The sequence below is a fragment of the Halichoerus grypus genome, chromosome X (genome assembly GCF_964656455.1).
Source record: "Halichoerus grypus chromosome X, mHalGry1.hap1.1, whole genome shotgun sequence".
NCBI classification, from domain to species: Eukaryota; Metazoa; Chordata; class Mammalia; order Carnivora; family Phocidae; genus Halichoerus; species Halichoerus grypus.
In genome coordinates, this window is record NC_135727.1 from 90,034,324 (window position 1) to 90,054,831 (window position 20,508).

General features: G+C 47.0%; 1 protein-coding gene across 1 annotated transcript in view; it reads right to left on the reverse strand.

Moving 5' to 3' along the window:
• Positions 1-384: 384 nt before the first annotated feature.
• Positions 385-20,508, reverse strand: part of LOC144378757 (P antigen family member 3-like) — a 29,026-nt gene continuing 8,902 nt past the window's right edge. Inside the window, exons 2-5 of the mRNA XM_078063940.1 lie at positions 5,388-5,479; positions 4,674-4,776; positions 2,046-2,171; positions 385-517 (exon numbers count right to left, since the gene is read on the reverse strand). Of these exons, the coding sequence (XP_077920066.1) occupies positions 495-517; positions 2,046-2,171; positions 4,674-4,776; positions 5,388-5,477 (342 nt within the window). The 5' untranslated portion in view covers positions 5,478-5,479 and the 3' untranslated portion in view covers positions 385-494. The remainder of the gene's footprint in view (positions 518-2,045; positions 2,172-4,673; positions 4,777-5,387; positions 5,480-20,508) is intronic.

Here is a 20,508-nt window from a genome sequence, read left to right on the forward strand (position 1 = left end):
ATATGAGTTATTAGGGGCGCCTGGGTGGTTCAGTCTGTTAAGTGTCTGCCTTCGGCTCAGGTCATGGTCCCAGGGTCCTGGGATCGAGCCCCGCATCGGGCTCCCTGCCCCGTGGGGAAGCCTGCTTCTCTCTCTCCCACTCCCCCTGCTTGTGTTCCCTCTCTTGCTGGGTCTCTCTCTGTCAAATAAATAAAATCTTTAAAAAAAAGTCACTGTTGATCTTACAAAAAATATATATATATATAAAATTTCAAAAAAAAGTACTATTTTCAAGAACCTCAAATTCCTAGGAATAAATTCACAGAAGATGTGCAAGACTTTTTTGGACAAAACTGCAAAACTTTATTGAGAGAATTTTAACCATTTTTCAACACAAGAACAAAACTTTACTGAGAATTTTAGCCACTTTTCAACACAGGAACAAAACTTTACTGAGAGAATTTTAGCCACTTTTCAACACAAGAAGTGCCCACGTGGCTTCAGCCTGTCTTCGTTTAAATCTGCGGTTTCCATTCACCTGTAAAAGAAACGTAACATTACTTTGCAGAACTTTATTCAGACAACACTAAAAGGCATAGAAATGACACTTTCTAATACCACAAAGAAAGGAATGGTTCAAGTTCAGAAAAGATTAAACCCAATGCATTTATACTCAGGTAGTTTTGAATAGAAAGCAAAAATTTCTTATACTGTTAATAAGAATCCAACCAACCAAGAAGAAACCTAAGAAACAAAAGCAGCTTTTAAAAAGTTACCAATTAAATATTTTTATTTGAGAAAACCTTCAGAATATAAGATTATCTAAAACAGTAATGTCTTGCTTTGAATTGCTTAAGTGAAATAAATAGAAAGGCTAGTATTGCATTTGTTTTGACTGTATTGTGGAAAGTGCAGAACGGTACTTTAAGCTAGTTTAGCCCTTATGTGGTTGTTTGAAGTAGGGTGACCATCTGTCCCTGTTTTCACCCATATGCCTGCCGTAATTATGAACAGTGCCTCTTTATACACTTAAGTGTGTGCCCATCTGCACACATTATATGGTCACACCAGTTTTAAGTCATTTACCATCAAGGTAACATCAAATCGTGAAGGAGAAACAGTACCATTTCTCAGGTTGGCCAGAAAAAAGGGGGCAGGATGGGGGGAGAAAAAGAAAGAAACTGGAAAGCCAAATATATATTCAATATCTGTTACTGTCTTGTTCCTGTCTTGTTCATATTCTTTACTGTGTATACTTGGCTTTTGTCCATTTTCTTCAAAATTATGTAAACTAGTGGATCCTCTATTCATAAATATTTTCTAAAAGAGCCATCTCTTTGATTTATCTGTTAGTTGGATTATTTTTTTTTCCCAATGATTCATACCAGTCTTCTATTAAGAATCTCTCCTTGGGGGGCACCTGTGGCTCAGTCGGTTAAGCATCTGCTTTCGGATCATGATCCCAGGGTCCTGGGATGGAGCCCCATGTCCCATGTTAGGCTCCCTGCTCAGCGGGGAGTCTGCTTCTCCCTCTCCCTCTGCCCCTCCCCCCTGCTAGTGCCTGTGCCTGGTGCTCTTTCTCAAAAAAAAAAAAAAAAAAATCTCTCCTTGGGGCACACCTGGGTGGCATAGTTAATCATCCAACTCTCAGTTTTGGCTCAGGTTGTGATTTCAGGGTCATGATCTCAGGGTTGTGAGAGCCCACCAGCCTGTTTCTCCCTCTCCCCCTGCTTGTGTTCCCTCTCTTGCAGAGTCTGTCAAATAAAAGTCTTTTAAAAATTTTTAAAAAAGGGGGATCTCTCTAAAAGTATCTGAAATTATCAGCTCTTGGCTAAAGAACTTACATTTAAAAGAAATTGTTTTCCTACTTTGTAATTTATATGGCTTTGACCCAACCTATGCCTAATAGTCTGTAAGTCAGCCATTTGGGATCTGAACTACATTTCAAATAATTTTTATATGTGAACTCGGTTATTGAAGTAACAACAAAGTTACCTCTGTTATTAAATATATAACATTGCTAAAAACAGACGCGCTATAATTTGCATGCTTAATGGATCACATACCTGCCTCGGGCATCTTAAGGGGCTCTAGATTTGCAAGTCCCCTCCCTTTGACAGCAGGACCATCTCCACACTCACCCCCAGTCTTTTCATCAGCCAGTTCCTTTTGATTAGGTTCCGGGGCAGGCCCTTGAAAATAAAAAAGTGATTAATTTAAGTGGTAAAACATGAGATATGAATAAAGGAAATAATATTCATTTCCTCAGTGTTACGAAATAAAAGCCTTAGGCTAGTGTGGTAGTAAATGTGGTAAGAATTACAAGAGCATTATTTCAGGGGTCCGTTACCAGAAACTAGTAACGCAGGGTTTTATTACCCTCTTCCTTTTTCAAAACTGCCCTCAGACAATTCAGGTGTCCCCTTTGTACTTATCTACACTGTACTTGTCATTATACTTGCCAGTGACTTGAGTCTCTGACTAGATTGTGAGTTCAAGGCTGAAAGCATGTCTCTCATACTTAGCATGTGATGTGGCAAGAGCAGACGTCAATAAACGTTGAGGGGAAAGAAGTCTTAAAACCCAAAATTGATAAAAATTCTGCAAACCAATTGCTTTGTCATCAAAAATGTGCAGAACCGTTCCAGATTAAAAAAAAACTGTATGTGGGGCGCCTGGGTGGCTCATTCAGTTAAGCATCTGACTCTTGATTTCAGCTCAGGTCATGATCTCAGGGGTCGGGAGATCGAGCCCCATGCACATGTGCATCAGGCTCAGTAGGGATGTGACTGAGATTCTTTCCCTCTGCCCCTGCCCCGCTCTCACTTGGCTCTTTCAAATAAATAAATCAATCTTTAAAAAAAACTAAGTGCAAATGCATGATCCTAAACTGGACTCTGGATCCAAAAAAATTATATGAAGGAAAATTATCAGGACAACTGGGGAAATTGATTTACACTGTATATCAAAGGTTTTCCGCTGTCAAGTTTCTGTCCAGTGGTTAGCCCAGAGAATGACTTTCTTTGTTCTGAGGATATACACACACTTAGGTACTTTGGGTAAAAGATCATAATAGTTGAACCTTATATAAATGATTAAACAGTAGTAATAGTAAACATACCAATAAATGTGTGTGTATATATATAAAGGAAAGGGAAGAAGATATGAAAGCAAAGTGGTAAAAAATATTGACAATCGGTGACTCCAGATGAAAATTTTGTATAAATATATGTATAATTGTACTACCCTTGTAAATTTTCTGTAAATTTTGTGGTTTGGAACTACAAAGAATAAAAAGAAAATATATGACATTGTACTTCAGAAGCCAGTAGTTACTTCATTTTTAATTGTGGTTTAAAAATGCATAACATAAAATACCCCAACTTTACCATTTTTAAGCGTACAGTTCAGTATGGAGGACCTTTTCTGCAACATTAGTAGCAACTATGAATGGACTTTACATAGTTTTTCTGTATTATGAAACCTTTATTTTAAAAAATGACAGTCTAAGGATAAACCATAATACATGTACAATTCTAGTATTTTGCCGTAGTGTACTAAGGGCAGTGAGCAGCAACTCTACAAAGTCTGAAGTCTACACCATGGGTAGGAATTAAACTACAATTAAAATGTAATTTTCTTTAGCTGAGTGTATTTGCAGAACTATGACAAATCTTACTTTGTTAAAATAAAGTTATACTTAGGTCCAAAGGCCCTATGTGTAATGTTCCATAAGTGAATCCCATGCACAACAAAGAACCAAAAGAAGAGCAAAGTTATTTGTGAGTAACAATAAGTACACTATTTTACGGTGAAAATAAAGGCAGGGTAGAAAGAAATGAATGGACGTTGTGGTCAGTCATTTTCTAGAAACCTTAAACAGTGGCCTGAATTATGTAAAGATCTTGCTTCAAAACGGTCTTCAGCTCAGGTCATGATCCTGGAGTCCCTGGATCGAGTCCCGCATCGGGCTCCCTGCTCGGCAGGGAGTCTGCTTCTCCCTCTGACCCTTCCCCCTCTCATGTGCTTTCTCTCCCTCATTCTCTTTCAAAATAAATAAATAAAATCTTTTAAAAAAAAAAATACCATATACTGGGAATACTATGTATCTGGGAGAAATACTTTTGTCTCATATTAATTTCAGGATAATTAACCTTTTGGTTTTTCTTTTTTTAGATTTTATTTATTTGAGAGAGTGATCAAGTGTGAGAGAGAGAGAGCACGAGCAGGGGGAAAGGGAGAAGCAGAATCCCCACTGAGCAGAGCGCCCAATGCGGGGCTCCATCCCAGGACCCTGAGATCATGACCTGAGCTGAAGGCAGATGCTTAACCAACTGAGCCACCCAGGGGACCCTCTTTTGGTTTTTCTAACCATAGAAAAATGTAAACTCCTTTTAAGAGCCACTTTAAAAAAAACACAAATTTTGTTTTCAGTAGTCAAATGGCTCTTTGATAAACACAATCCTTGAGCCTTCATTTTCTCATTCACAAAATGGGGAAAGCTTACTATACTGAGGAACCGCCCTAGGTTGCAAACTATATCCTCTTCACTTTTCCAGCCAATTTCCAGGCAATGTTTGAGATTCCTTTCTGTTGTTGTCTTCCCTTCTGTTACAAGTATATCACGATGCGTGAAACGCACATGCACTTACACCCCCCCCCCAAGAGGGTATTCTCCTTCCCTTTCCCTTCACCTTGAACCACAGATGCTCCTTTTTTCTCTTGATCAGGTATAATATCCTTACGTTCAGTCGGTGGCTCCTCTCCTTGAGGTTGCTCAGCAGGAGGCAGCTGGGCCTAGGGGTACGCATATGTGTATGTAAACAGATAAAAACTTGTGCTGTTAATACACATCAATAATATAAATACCTGGAATACAATGGAAGATGACAGGGTAGGAGGATTCTAAGCTCACTTCATCCCATATACACACCTAGATAATAACCACGTAAGTGTAAATAACCCAGAAAAAAGACCCGAAGACTGGCAGAACAGACTCTCCACAGCTAGTAAAGAGGTCACATACAAAAGGAATTTATAAAATGGTTTAATGGCACCACCACCAACAAAAATCTAAAGACATTTCTCCAATACTATTCAATATACTTATTCTTAATAAAATTACTCTTCCCACAGAGGCTACTCCAAAAGAGTCATCCTCAAAGCCTTTGGAAGCCATTTTCATCTATGTTGGGATGGATGTGTGCAATCGGTTGTTTATAAGCATGAAAAGAAAGTCATCAGGTATATTTCCCAGGAACACAACCGCATCCATCCAAAAAATAACAATGTAATGCTCCTGGAGAAATGCTCCTTACCATGGAAAATCCTTATCAGTATCTATACTAGCTCAACATTTCCACAAAAATAAATTTGTACTAATAAAAAACAAAAGTTCAAGTACTTACAACCACAGGCCCAACCGGCTGCGAAGATTTTTCATCATCTCGTCTTGCTCTAGGTCTGAATGTTGATCTTACTTGCCAATTCATATTCATCACTGAAAATAGAACACTGGGATTTGGAAAATACACTTGAGAGGACGGTTACATTTGACCACTTCTCTGGCCAAATGGAGACGTGTGCTTTTTGTCTCAACACAGAATATTTTTAAAGTTAGTCTAATGGTAATTTAATTGTGCATGCTCTCCACTCACACCAAATCTGGCAGCTTGCAAAGGCAACTGCTCACCTCATGGCCAGGCTGACGGAGAAATTAAGTAAGGCACATGATTAAGACAAGAATATATTTTGAAAGGGATCTGGTTTCACAACTTGATTCACCATCATGGAGACATTTAAGAAAATACCACCAATAAAGAAAAAAGAAAATACCAGAGAATGAAGAACTGAGTATCTACTATTGTTTGCACACTCTGATTTACTAAGCCCTTTCTTTCCACACCTCCAATAAAGTTTTACGGGGATACTTAACCACATTCATTGTTGATAGACTGTCTCCTATTATTTTTGCGCTAGAATCGCAAAGTTGAGTGCCTGCAATCAAGATTGCACGTGGCACTCTCCTCTCTTGGTCCTGTTTGGTACACTCCAAGTCTCAGGGAGGCAACCACACAACAATCCCCCTTTCTAGGGAGTTTCTTTACCACTGGACTTGCCACTTACCCAGGGCCCCCAGACTCTGAGAACTCCCGAGTCTGTGCCCTGTTGGCAGTTCCTTGTGCCTCCAGGACTCCAATACCTCAAATAATGCCAAGACAACTCCATCTTCATCTGACCCTCATCTGTCCCCAGCTCACCCTCCTCCCTTGTCTTGTTCTGCCACCACATCAAGGGCCATGGTGGCTGTGACATCCATAAGAAGACCACCTCAAAGACTGTCCTCCTCAGGGGCTAGGAACCACCCTGCCCTGACCCCCCCAAAAATCTACTGGTTCCCTCCTCACGGTTACTGATCTGCCGACACACCAATTGAGTCTCAAGCAGCAAGAAAAGAATCCAGACAATAAGACAAGACCCCACACAGCTCAACACCCAGAAGTCATTGCAATACCCCACACCTGAGGGTGAAGATGCAGCAGTGCAAGGCATGCACACTGCTTCCCCACCCCTTGCCTAGGCCCCCCTGGAAATTCCTAAATATTCCTTCTCTCAGCAGTTCCTAGTGCCTCCATGACAACACCAACCCCTATGAAAAGGATGATCTTGAGGACTTTTCCTCAGGGGCTAGGAACCACGCCATCCCTACTAGCCCCAAAGCCGGCTGGCTGAGCCCTCACGCTCAAACGTAAGTTCCTAGGGAGACTAATCTGAGGACCGATCAATTGAGCCTCCGTCAGTGAGAAAGAATACAGAGAGCAGGATGCAAGCCACACAGCTTCACAACCAGAAAGCACTGCACTTGTACCAAACAAATGGCCGCTGGGAAGGAGAACAACACGCGCATGTGCAGAGCCGGGCAGCCACAAGTGGGCGGGGCTTCCCCCACTCCTTCATCCGGGTACCACCGGGCATTACAAAATCAGCCGTCTATCAGCAGTTCCTGGCACCTCCAGGACACGGACACCTCAAATCAAGCCCCCAGACTCCCTATCTTCATCTCACCCCCGCCCCAACAACCCAACAAGAAAGACAAGGGCCATGCCTGCGGAGACAGCCAAAGGAAGAGGATAACCTCGAGGACCTTCCTCCTTAGAGGCAGGAAACCACATCACCGCTACCCACCCAAAGCCTGTTGGTTCTACCTCACTTAAATTTCTGAGAGAACTGATCCAAACCTACCAATTGGGTCTCAAACACCAAGAATGAATCTAGACGGTAAGAAGCGACCTGCACAGCTCCGCACCCAGACTGCGCCACACGAACCCCACACCAATGGCGGCGGATTTAAAAGAACGTGCTACTGCGCAGGCGCACTGCGAACCACGTGCACGGGGTGCGGGTGGGGCTTCCCCACTCCCTCACCCCCGCCCCACTGAGCATTCTTAATCCGCCCTCTGTCCGCAATTCTTAGCGCCTCCAGGACACAGATACCTCAAATCAAGCCCCCAAGACGCCCATCTTCATCTAACCCCCACCCCCACAATCCACCAAGAAAGACAATGGCCAAGCTTGCCGAGACAGCCGGAGGAAAGGCAGGACAACCTCGAGGACCTTCCTCCTTGGAAGCCAAAAAACACTCCACCCCTACCCACCCAAAGCCTGCTGGCTCCTTCTTCACACTTAAATTCCTGAGGAAACTGATCCGGAGACCTACCAACTGAATCGCAGACACCAAGAAGGAATCCAGATAGTAAGACGCGTCCCGCACAGCTCTGCACCCCAGGCAAATGGCTGATTAAAAAGCGCATGGTACTGGGCAGGCGCAATGCGTCCCACGTGGGTGTGGGGGGGGGCCGCTGGCTTCCCCACTCCTTCATCCGGGCCCCACTGAGGATTCCTAATCTGCCCTCTGTCGGCAACTCCTGGCACTTCCAGGACCCAGATACCTCAAATCACAGCCCCCAACACATTCGATCTTCATCTCACCCCCAACCCACCATCCTCCCTCTTCTCACTCCCATCAAGAAACACAGGGGCCATGGCTGCAGAGACACTCGGAGATAGAGAAGGACAACCTCGAGGACCTTCCTCCTTGGAAAGCCAGAAACCACACCACCCCTACCCACCCAAAGCCCGCTCACTCTCCTACTATACACTTAAGATTCTGGGAGGACTGATCCAGAGACCTACCAATTGGGTCTCACACACCAAGAACGAATCCAGACGATAAAACGCGACCTGCAGGGTTCCGCCCCAGACCGCACCACACGAACCCCACGCCAATGGCGGCGGATTTAAAAGAACATGCTACTGCGCAGGCGCGCTACGAACAGCGTGCACGGGGTGGGGGTAGGGCTTCCCCACTCCCTCACCCCCGCCCCACTGAGCATTCTTAATCCGCCCTGGGTCCGCAATTCTTAGCGCCTCTGGGACACAGATACCTCAAATCAAGCCCCCAGACTCCCTATCTTCATCTCACCTCCGCCCCAACAACCCAACAAGAAAGACAAGGGCCATGCCTGCGGAGACAGCCAGAGGAAGAGGATAACCTCGAGGACCTTCCTCCTTGGAGGCAGGAAACCACATCACCGCTACCCACCCAAAGCCTGCTGGTTCTACTTCACACTTAAATTTCTGAGAGAACTGATCCAAAGACCTACCAATTGGGTCTCACACACCAAGAATGAATCCAGACGGTAAGAAGCGACCTGCACAGCTCCGCACCCAGACTGCGCCACACGAACCCCACACCAATGGCGGCGGATTTAAAAGAACGAGCTACTGCGCAGGCGCACTGCAAACCACGTGCACGGGGTGGGGGTGGGGCTTCCCCACTCCCTCACCCCCATCCCACTGAGCATTCTTAATCCGCCCTGGGTCCGCAATTCTTAGCGCCTCTGGGACACAGATACCTCAAATCAAGCCCCCAAGACGCCCGATCTTCATCTCACCCCCACCCCAACAACCCAACAAGAAAGACAAGGGCCATGCCTGCGGAGACAGCCAGAAGAAGAGGATAACCTCGAGGACCTTCCTCCTTGGAGGCAGGAAACCACATCACCGCTACCCACCCAAAGCCTGCTGGGTCTACTTCACACTTAAATTTCTGAGAGAACTGATCCAAAGACCTACCAATTGGGTCTCACACACCAAGAATGAATCCAGACGGTAAGAAGCGACCTGCACAGCTCCGCACCCAGACTGCGCCACACGAACCCCACACCAATGGCGGCGGATTTAAAAGAACGTGCTACTGCGCAGGCGCGTTGCGAACCGCGTGCACGGGGTGGGGGTGGGGCTTCCCCACTTCCTCACCGCCGCCGCACTCAGCATTCTTAATCAGTGCTGGGTCCGCAATTCCTAGCGCCTCCGGGACACAGATACCTCAAATCAAGCCCCCAAGACGCCCGATCTTCATCTCACCCCCACCCCCACAATCCACCAAGAAAGACAATGGCCAAGCTTGCCGAGACAGCCGGAGGAAAGGCAGGACAACCTCGAGGACCGTCCTCCTTGGAGGCCAAAAAACACTCCACCCCTACCCACCCAAAGCCTGCTGGCTCCTTCTTCACACTTAAATTCCTGAGAAAACTGATCCGGAGACCTACCAACTGAATCGCAGACACCAAGAAGGAATCCAGACAGTAAGACGCGACCCGCACAGCTCTGCACCCCAGGCAAATGGCTGATTAAAAAGCGCATGGTACTGGGCAGGCGCAATGCGTCCCACGTGGGTGTGGGGGGGGGGGGGCCGCTGGCTTCCCCACTCCTTCATCCGGGCCCCACTGAGGATTCCTAATCTGCCCTCTGTCGGCAACTCCTGGCACTTCCAGGACCCAGATACCTCAAATCACACCCCCCAAGACACTCGATCTTCATCTCACCCCCAACCCCACCATCCTCCCTCTTCTCACTCCCATCAAGAAAGACAATGACCATGGCTGCAGAGACACTCGGAGGTAAAAGAGGACAACCTCGAGGACCTTCCTCCTTGGAAAGCCAGAAACCCCTCCACCCCTACCCACCCAAAGGCTGCTCGCTCTCCTACTATACACTTAAAATTCTGGGAGGACTGATCCAGAGACCTACCAATTGGGTCTGACACACCAAGAACGAATCCAGACGATAAAACGTGACCTGTAGGGTTCCGCACCCAGACCGCAGCACACGAGCCCCACGCCAATGGCAGTGGATTTAAAAGAACGTGCTACTGCGCAGGCGCACTGCGAACCACGTGCACGGGGTGGGGGGGGGGCTTCCCCACTCTCTCACCCCCTCCCACTGAGCATTCTTCATCTGCCCTGGGTCTGCAATTCTTAGCGCCTCCGGGACACAGATACCTCAAATCAAGCCCCCAAGATGCCCGATCCTCATCTCACCCCCACCCCCACAATCCACCAAGAAAGCCAATGGCCAAGCATGCGGAGACAGGCACAGGAAAAGCAGGACAACCTCGAGGACCTCCCTCCTTGGAGGCCAGAAACAATACCACCCCTACACACGCAAAGCTTGCTCACTCCCCTACTTCACACTTAAAATTCTGGGAGTACTGATCCAGAGACCTACCAATTGGGTCTCACACACCAAGAACGAATCCAGACGATAAAATGCGACCTGCAGGGTTCCGCCCCAGACCGCACCACACGAGCCCCACGCCAATGGCGGCGGATTTAAAAGAACATGCTACTGTGCAGGCGCGCTGCGAACCGCGTGCACGGGGTGGGGTGGGGCTTCCCCATTCCCTCACCCCCACCCCACTGAGCATTCTTAATCTGCCCTGGGTCCGCAATTCTTAGCACCTCCGGGACACAGATACCTCAAATCAAGCCCCCAAGACGCCCGATCTTCATCTCACCCCCACCCCAACAACCCAACAAGAAAGACAAGGGCCATGCCTGCGGAGACAGCCAAAGAAAGAGGATAACCTCGAGGACCTTCCTCCTTAGAGGCAGGAAACCACATCACCGCTACCCACCCAAAGCCTGCTGGTTCTACTTCACACTTCAATTTCTGGGAGAACTGATCCAAAGACCTACCAATTGGGTCTCACACACCAAGAATGAATCCAGACGGTAAGAAGCGACCTGCACAGCTCTGCACCCAGACCGCGCCACACGAACCCCACACCAATGGCGGCGGATTTAAAAGAACGTGCTACTACGCAGGCGCAGTGCGAATGGGGTGGGCTTTCCCCACTCCCTCATCCCCTCCCCACTGAGCATTCTTAATCCGCCCTCTGTCCGCAATTCCGAGCGCCTCCGGGACACAGATACCTCAAATCAAGTCCCTAAGACGCCCGATCTTCATCTCACCCCCACAACCCACCAAGAAAGGCAATGGCCCTGCCTGCCGAGACAGCTGGAGGAAAGGCAGGACAACCTCGAGGACCTTCCTCCTTGGAGCCCAGAAACCACTCCACCCCTACCCACCCAAAGCCTGCTGGCTCCTTCTTCACACTTGAATTTCTGAGAAAACTGATCCGGAGACCTACCAACTGAATCGCAGACACCAAGAAGGAATCCAGACAGTAAGACGCGACCCGCACAGCTCTGCACCCCAGGCAAACGGCTGATTAAAAAGCGCATGGTGGGCGCCTGGGTGGCTCAGTTGGTTAAGCGACTGCCTTCGGCTCAGGTCATGATCCTGGAGTCCCTGGATCGAGTCCCGCATCGGGCTCCCTGCTCGGCAGGGAGTCTGCTTCTCCCTCTGACCCTCCCCCCCCTCTCATGTGCTCTCTCTCATTCTCTCTCTCAAATAAATAAATAAAATCTTTAAAAAAAAAAAAAAAGCGCATGGTACTGGGCAGGCGCAGTGCGTCCCACGTGGGTGTGGGGGGGGCTGGCTTCCCCACTCCGTCATCCGGGCCCCACTGAGGATTCCTAATCTGCCCTCTGTTGGCAATTCCTGGCACCTCCAGGACCCAGATACCTCAAATCACACCCCCTAAGACACTCGATCTTCATCTCACCCCCAACCCCACCATCCTCCCTTGTCCCACTCCCATCAAGAAAGACAATGACCATGGCTGCTGAGACACTCGGCGGAAAAGGAGGACAACCTCGAGGAGCTTCCACTTTGGAGGCCAGAAACCCCTTCACCCCTACCCACCCAAAGGCTGCTCGCTCTCCTACTTCTCACTTCAATTTCTGGGAGGACTGATCCAGAGACCTATCAATTGGGTCTCACACACCAAAAACGAATCCAGACGGTAAGACGCGACCTGCACAGCTCCGCACCCAGACCGCGCCACGCGAACCCCACGCCAATGGGGGCTGACTTAAAAGAACATGCTACTGTGCAGGCGCACTGTGAATGGGGTGGGCTTTCCCCACTCCCTCATCCCCGCCCCACTGAGCATTCTTAATTTGCCCTCTGTCCGCAATTCTTAGCGCCTCTGGGACACAGATACGTCAAATCAAGTCCCCAAGACGCCTGATCTTCATCTCACTCCCACAACCCACCAAGAAAGGCAATGGCCCTGCCTGCCGAGACAGCTGGAGGAAAGGCAGGACAACCTCGAGGACCTTCCTCCTTGGAGCCCAGAAACCCCTCCACCCCTACCCACCCAAAGCCTGCTGGCTCCTTCTTCACACTTAAATTTCTGAGAAAACTGATCCAGAGACCTACCAACTGAATCGCAGACACCAAGAAGGAATCCAGACGGTAAGACGCGACCTGCACAGCTCTGCACCCCACGCAAATGGCTGATTAAAAGGCGCATGGTACTGGGCAGGCGCAGTGCGTCCCACGTGGGTGTGGGGGGGGGCCGCTGGCTTCCCCACTCCTTCATCCGGGCCCCACTGAGGATTCCTAATCTGCCCTCTGTCGGCAATTCCTGGCACTTCCAGGACCCAGATACCTCAAATCACACCCCCCAAGACACTCGATCTTCATCTCACCCCCAACCCCACCATCCTCCCTTGTCCCACTCCCATCAAGAAAGACAATGACCATGGCTGCTGAGACACTCGGCGGAAAAGGACAACCTCGAGAACCTTCCTCCTTGGAGGCCAGAAACCCCTCCACCCCTACCCACCCAAAGGCTGCTCGCTCTCCTACTTCTCACTTCAATTTCTGGGAGGACTGATCCAGAGACCTACCAATTGGGTCTCACACACCAAGAACGAATCCAGACGGTAAGACGCGACCCGCACAGCTCTGCACGCAGAACGCACCATAGGAACCCCACGCCAATGGAGGATATAAAAGAGTATGCTACTGGGCAGGTACAGTGTGTCCCACGTGTCTTGGGGGGTGCCGGCCTCCCCACTCCCTCATCTCAGCCCCACTGAATATTTCTATTCCTCCCTCTGTCGGCAATTCCTGGCACCTCTAGGATTCAGATACCTCAAATCATGGCCCAGGACACCCGATCTTCTTCTCAATCCCACCCCCACATCCACCATCCTCCCGGGTCCCACACCCACCAAGACAGACAATGGTCATGTCTGCGGAGACACCCGGAGGAAAAGGAGGACAACCTTGAGGACCTTCCTCCTTGGAGGCCAGATACCACACCACTCCTCCCCCCTCAAGGCCTGCTGGCTCCCTCTTCACCCTTAAATTCTTGAAAGGACTGATCTGGAGACTTACCACTTGAGTCTCAGACACCAAGAACGAATCCAGACAATAAGATGCGACCTGCACAGCTCTGCACCCAGACTGCACTGCACGAGCCCCACGCCAACAGGGGATTTAAAAGAACATGTTAGTAGGCAGGCTCACTGCAACCCACCTGTGTGTCATGGGGGTGGGAGCTTCACAGCTCTGCACCCAGAATGCGTTGCACAAACACAAACACACACACACACACACACACACGCCAAAGGGCGATGGGAAAGTTGGTGGCACTGGGCAGGTGAAGTGTATCTTGTGTGCTGGGTGGTCAGTGGCTTCGCCACTCCTTCATCCAGGCCCCACTGGGGATTCTTGATCTGCCCTCTGTTAGCAGTTCCTGAGTCTTCTAGGACAGAGATACCTTAAATCTTTCCCCCAATATTTGCCCCAATTTTGTCTACCCCCCCAAGTCCATTGTCCTCCCTTGTCCCTGCCTGCAATGATATCAAAGGCCATGGTGGGTGCTGTACCTGTGAAGAGAAGGGTGACGACCTTGAGGATATTTCTGCTCAGAGGTCAGGAACCACACAGACCCTACCTGTTTGAAACTCACTGGCTCCCCCCTCACCCCCACTCACACTTACCCTCCAGGGAGGATTTATCAGGGGACCTACAGACTGAGTCTCTGGCAGAATGAAAGAATCCACAGGGTATGATGCGGCCAGCACAACTCAGCATGAGGTATACAGTGCACATGCCCCCACCAATGGTCAATGCGGAGGCATGCGGCACTGAGCATGCCCACTTGTCCATTGGTGTGTGAGTAGGGGCCTTCCCACCCCTTTATCCTGGCCTACTTAGGATTCCCAAATCTGCCTTTTGCTGGCATTTTCTGGTGCCCCCAGGACCCAGATGCCTCAAATCATTCCCCCAGGGCTTGCCTCATCTACATCTAATCCCCTCCCCTCCAAGGCCCACCTGATTCCCTTGTCCTGGCTCCAGACACAAGGACAAGGGCTGTTGTGCCTGCCTGTGAAGAGAAAATGCCTGATGAAACAGAAATCGAAACGTACTCCACAGGATTTACACAAGACCACGAGTCTCATAATCTAATATTCAAAATGTCCAGAATATAATTCAAATTATTCAGAATATGAAGAACCAAGAAAAATTCTCAACTCACATAAAAAAAATTCTCAACTCACATGAGAAAGGCAATCAACTGACATCCATTCAGAAAAGGCTGTATGAACAGTTAAGAAAGGGAAGCCTCACTAAAATGGAGGTAGGAGGCCAGAAGGGAGATCTCTCACCCTATCACTTCTCCTCATTTGCAGACCCCAACAGGAAGATAGCTTTTAAGTCCATACTACTTTACTACCCAAGCAGGAGGGAGAAAGGTTTTCTCCTTTCCCAGCAACAGCCCAGCCAATGAGAGACTGTCACAACTCAGCCAATGAAAAACCAGTGCACTTGGAAATCCTAGTTTATTTCAGTGGACTCTGTGTCTCCCAGCTCCCCGTTTTCCTCTATAAAAAAGCATCCTTTTCTTTTGTTCTCCCAACTTGCCTATGGTTTTGCCATAGCTTACATGTCCCCAGTTATACTTCTCTGTTATTCTTAAATAAACCCACTTTTACAGATAAAATAACTGACAGTTTTATTTTGAAGGTTAACATTATTTGGCGATCAGAAGTGGGGTCCAGAGAAGACCCCCAACAACTCCAAGACTGGTGAGCAAAATCTGTCCTGGTAGCCACAGAGCCAGCTATGCGCACTGCTTTCTTGCCAACCCTAGAGTTTAAGGGTAAGTTTTCTCCTGGATTCAAGTTCTGCTCACTTTGTGTTTCGAGTTCTCCGGGCATTATTTGGGATCTGTTTTAAAGCTTTGTCCTATCTGAGAGTATTCTTTGGCTTTTGATCGGACTCCATTTGGAACCAGACTGGTCCTGTTAGAATTGTGCCTACTGGAACTATGTTAGCCTTTGGACTGTTCCTGTAGGAATTGTGTTGGCCTTTGCCTGACTCCTTTTTAGAACCAGACTGTCCCTACTGGAACTGTGCTGGCCTTTGGTCTGATTCCTTCTGGAGGGACGCCTGGGTGGCTTAGTCGGTTAAGCGTCTGCCTTCAGCTCAGGTCATGATCCCAGGGTCCTGGGATCAAGTCCCGCATCGGGCTCCCTGCTCAGCGGGAAGCCTGCTTCTCCCTCTCCCACTCCGCCTGCTTGTGTTCCCTCTCTCGCTGTCTCTCTCTCTCTCTCTCTGTGTCAAATTAAAAAAAAAAAAAAAAAAAAAAGAGATGATTCCTTCTGAAACCAGGCTGTTCCTGAAAAACTTCTAAGAAGTGGGACCCCAGTCATCAAAATACTTTAAGGGCACCCCTCTCTTTCTGGGACCCTGGCCGGTTTCATGTTTAAAAACTGCGGTTCCCTCCTCATGTGCATTTCTACCTAAATGGACCAACTTAGCTAAAAGTACACCAATGGCCATTATGGAAGACTTTTGATCTCCAAAACTTCTTTTTCTCAAAATTAAATTAGAAAGCCACTGTTCAAAATAACAAAACAAAACAAAAACAAAAACAAACAACAACAACAACAACAACAAAAGCCTATTTTAATTGGCAGCCTGAGGCTTCCAAACATTTTCAGGATTCTAAGTTTGCCTCATTGGAAAATAATATTTCTTTTTAAATTAAATTAAATCAAATCTAATTTAATTTAATTGAGAGAGAGAGAGCACGCTGGGGGAAGGGCAGCGACAGAGAATCTCAAGCAGGCTCTACACCAAGTGCGGGGTCTGACGCAGGGCTCGATCTTACAACCCTGAGTTCATGACCTGGGCCAAAACCAAGAGTCGGATGCTCCACCGACTGAGCCACCCAGGCGCCCCACGAAATACTATTTCTAAATTAACTGGGGCAAATGGACAATTAAAAGAAGTAAAAAGGGCTTCTGAGACCTCTTTCCCCACTCCACTGCTTTCTTTGTCTCCTGACATATGGCAGACATCTTGCGCTCGGGCCCCATCTCCGGTGCCATTTGCCTCTATTTTGTCTGCACCGATTCCACCTCTTCTATATCCCAATCCCTCATTCTAATCCTTTCTCCAAACTTCCCTCTCCCTCCAAAACTCTCCCCATTTCCTCCTCCCTGAACCTATTAAAACGTGACTCCTTTAAAGTTAAACATTTGGGGGATCCAAATAAGCCCCAAATTTCTTATGTTTCCTGGACTAAGGCCGAATTGGGGACTATAGTTAAAATGTTTTCCTAAAGTGACTGAGGACCCCTATAGGTTTGCTGCAGCATGTAACATAGTTACTCAAACTTTTACCAACCTGGTTTCTCAGTTTTATATCAGTTAGTCTACATGCTTTTTGGTGAAGACCAGGCCAAACATTGGATGAAACTAGCCTGATGGGAACATCTGGAAAGGTATTTAGAGAGATAACCACGCCCCCCCCCCCACAACTTTTGGCAAGATGCTAGAACACTCACCAAAAATCTCTGCCAAGCAATTACAGTAGCTTTTCCTAAGACCGTTGATTGGAACGAAATTCAGGTTTATACAGAAAAGCCCAATGAACTTGTTCATGACTATTACAATCGACTTCAGATTGTTTTCAAAGAAAACTCTGGGTTTTTGTTAGATATTGAATCCACCTGGGTAGCATTTAACTCTATGTTTATTAATGGACTGAACCAGGATCTTTCTCTTTTAGTTGAAAGGACCAGGATGGAATGGGAAACCATGTCCATTCCAAGTTTAGTTAATTTGCCAAACCAGCTTGCTCACACTCTAGATGAGTCACCCAAAAGAAAGACCACTAAAATTCTCAACTTTCAACTCCAGCAAATAAAGGCCCCTAAACAAAACCCAAACCCTTTTAGTTTCTGCTAGTATTGCAAAGAACCAGGGCATTGGAAAAAAAGACTGTTATAAACGTAGGCATTCCAAGTGCCTTCAGCCCTCTAGCCAGGCTTTCCAATGTCCTCCTAACTTCCGGTGACAGGCCTCTGAGGAACCACGTGGGCTCTCCCCTCTCAATCAGCTCAGAGAAACCACTCTCGAGACTGGGACTGAATCTCTGTCTTTATAGACACCAGAGCTACACTCTTGGTGTTCAGTCTCACTGTTATAAAGCAGCCCCTGCCTTGGAGTCCTTAAAGTTCAAATAGGGGTGGGTCTCTAATAAACCTCAACAGGTTTGTGTCTCTGAACCTGTTCCCTTTTGTCTGCACCCTTTGAGAGATGCACACCCTTTCCCCCTTCGTTCCTCAACCCCTATTCATTTACTGGGCTGAGATTTCTTAGAAAAGTATCATGCCAGAATTCCTTTCTCCCAAAAGGGGGAAATAATTCCAGAATTTGACAGTAGCAATTAAAATAGCCAACAGGGGAATTAAATGACCCTTGACATCTTTTGTTTGCTCTATCTCTGATGCCACTGTAACTGAGTCCAGGGACACTGATCATTTGTTCCTATCAGAGCAGCTGCTAACCTCTTTATGAGCAAAATCTTCAACAGATATTGGCAGAATCCACAGTGTACCACCCATCAAGATTCAAATAGATCCCTCAAAACCTCTCCCTAGAATTAATCAATGCCTTATAAATAAAGAAACCTTTCAAGGCATCAACCCCATACTAGATTACAAAGCTCAGAGCCTCATTATCCCCTGCACTAGTTCCTCTAATACCCCTATTTTACCTGTGAGAAAACCCAAATGGCCGAGGATGGAAGATTATCCAAGACCCTGGAGCAATAAATAACATTGTTATCGATTGACACCCTGTTGTTCCTAACCCCATGTACTGCTGACATCCATTCTCACTGAAAGAAAATTTTTCACTGTAATTCATCCATGCAGGGCATTTTTAGTATTCCAGTTGACAAGGATAGCCAGTATCTTTTTGCTTTCACTTGGGAAAAAAGGCAATACACCTGGACAGTAATGTCCCAGGATTTCATAGAGAGTTCTTATATTTCACAAACCTTAAAAGCTGATTTGGATGATGTAAAGTTTTCTGCAGGCTCTACTTTGCTACAATACATAGATGATTTGCTTCTCTGCTCCCCTTCTCAAACCTCTTCACAGGAGGATCACATCCACCTGTTAAAAAATTTTGGCCTTAAAGAGACATAAAGTCTCCAAAGAAAAATTGCAGTTGGCTCAAACTCAGGTTCTATAGTTAGGGCATCTGATCTTGGAGCAAAGACCATGTTTAGATCCAGAAGAAACCCTTCACAACTGCTTAACACCGACAGATCACCTTTTGACTCCCTGTGACAATTTATCGGAAACTCCTCTAACCAATGCAGACTTTTCATGGCTTACTGATGGTTCTTACTTAAAGGATGAAAATGGTAGATATTGTGCTGGGTATGCTATTGCAACTCCTTTTGAAGTCATTGCGACAACACCTTTACCTTTGGCTACTTCAGCCCAACAGGCTGAGTTAGACGCCCTACTTAAGCTTGTACCTTGGCCAAGGGTAAAACCACAAACATTTATACCAATAGTCAGTACGCCTTTGGGGTAGCCCATGACTGTGAAATGTTATATGGAAATGAGATTTCCTTACTTCCAATGGGACTACAAATTTAAATGGCTCTTATGTCCAAAATGTATTAGATGCCATACTTTTACCAGCTGCTCTGGCTACTGTTAATGTTCCTGGGCATTCCAGACTCAACTCCTTGGACACCAAAGGAAACTACCTTGCTGATACTTCCACCAAAAATGCTTCCCTCCAGGAAACCAATAGTCAAACCTCTGTCATATTTCAAAGGGATGTTCTCCCAAATGATAATTTGGAAAAATTCACAAGAGATACCCAACAATTGGCCCCAGAGAGGGAAAAACAATATTGGAAATCTAATAATTGTTGGTTCAATATAAAAAGAGAACTCTGGGCGCGCCTGGGTGGCTCAGTCATTGGACGTCTGCTTTGGGCTCAGGTCATGATTCCAGGGTCCTGGGATCGAGCCCTGCATCGGGTTCCCGGCTCAGCGGGAAGCCTGCTTCTCCCTCTCCCACTCCGCCTGCTTGTGTTCCCTCTCTCACTGTCTCTCTCTCTCTGTCAAATAAATAAATAAATAAAAATCTTTAAAAAAAAAAAAGAGAGAGAGAGAACTCTGGTTTGGACCAAATAACAATCTGGCTCTATCAGAAATCCTAAAATTCCCTTTGCTTTACACTATAGATGCATTAAACCATCAGTCTACTGACAAAATGATAGTGTTCATGAACCAATATTGGTGGGGAGATATTAATAAGGCTACAAAAAGTGCCTACCTCTGCCAGAAGGGAGGTGGGTGGGGGATGGGGGAAATAGGTGATGGGGATTAAGGAGGACACTTGTGATGAGCACTGTGTGATGTATGGAATTAACCACTGAAACTAATATAACACTGGAATTAAAAAGTTTTTTAATATTTTATTTATTCGTCAGAGAGAGCACGCACAAGCAGGGGGAGTGGCAGACAGAGGGAGAGGGAGAAGGAGGCCCCCCACTGAGCAGGGAGCCCGATGCAGGACTCGATCCCAGGACCCTGAGATCATGACCTGAGCCGAAGGCAGATGCTTAACTGACTGAGCCACCCAGGCACCCAGCATGGTTATTTTAAATAGAAACAATTAGACCTTTACAATATCGAAGTGGGTTAAAGAAGGCAGAGGCCAAGTGCATTGGACATCCTGTGACTATCTCTAAGGGTAAAATTCTGTAAGTTCCAAGGGGGTGGATCTGAGATTTACAAGGACCAGGGACAATGCTTTCAGCCAAGTTATTTGGAGGGTGTCTACAAATCTTGCCAACTGAGTCTTCATAGTGCCTTTAGTGTATTCAACTAACCCTAAGGATTGAGGATGATACACACCATGAAAGTGTTGTAAAACCAGACAAACAGCATAGACTCATTGAAACACCTGACTGGTAAAATGGATTCGCCAATCACTATGAA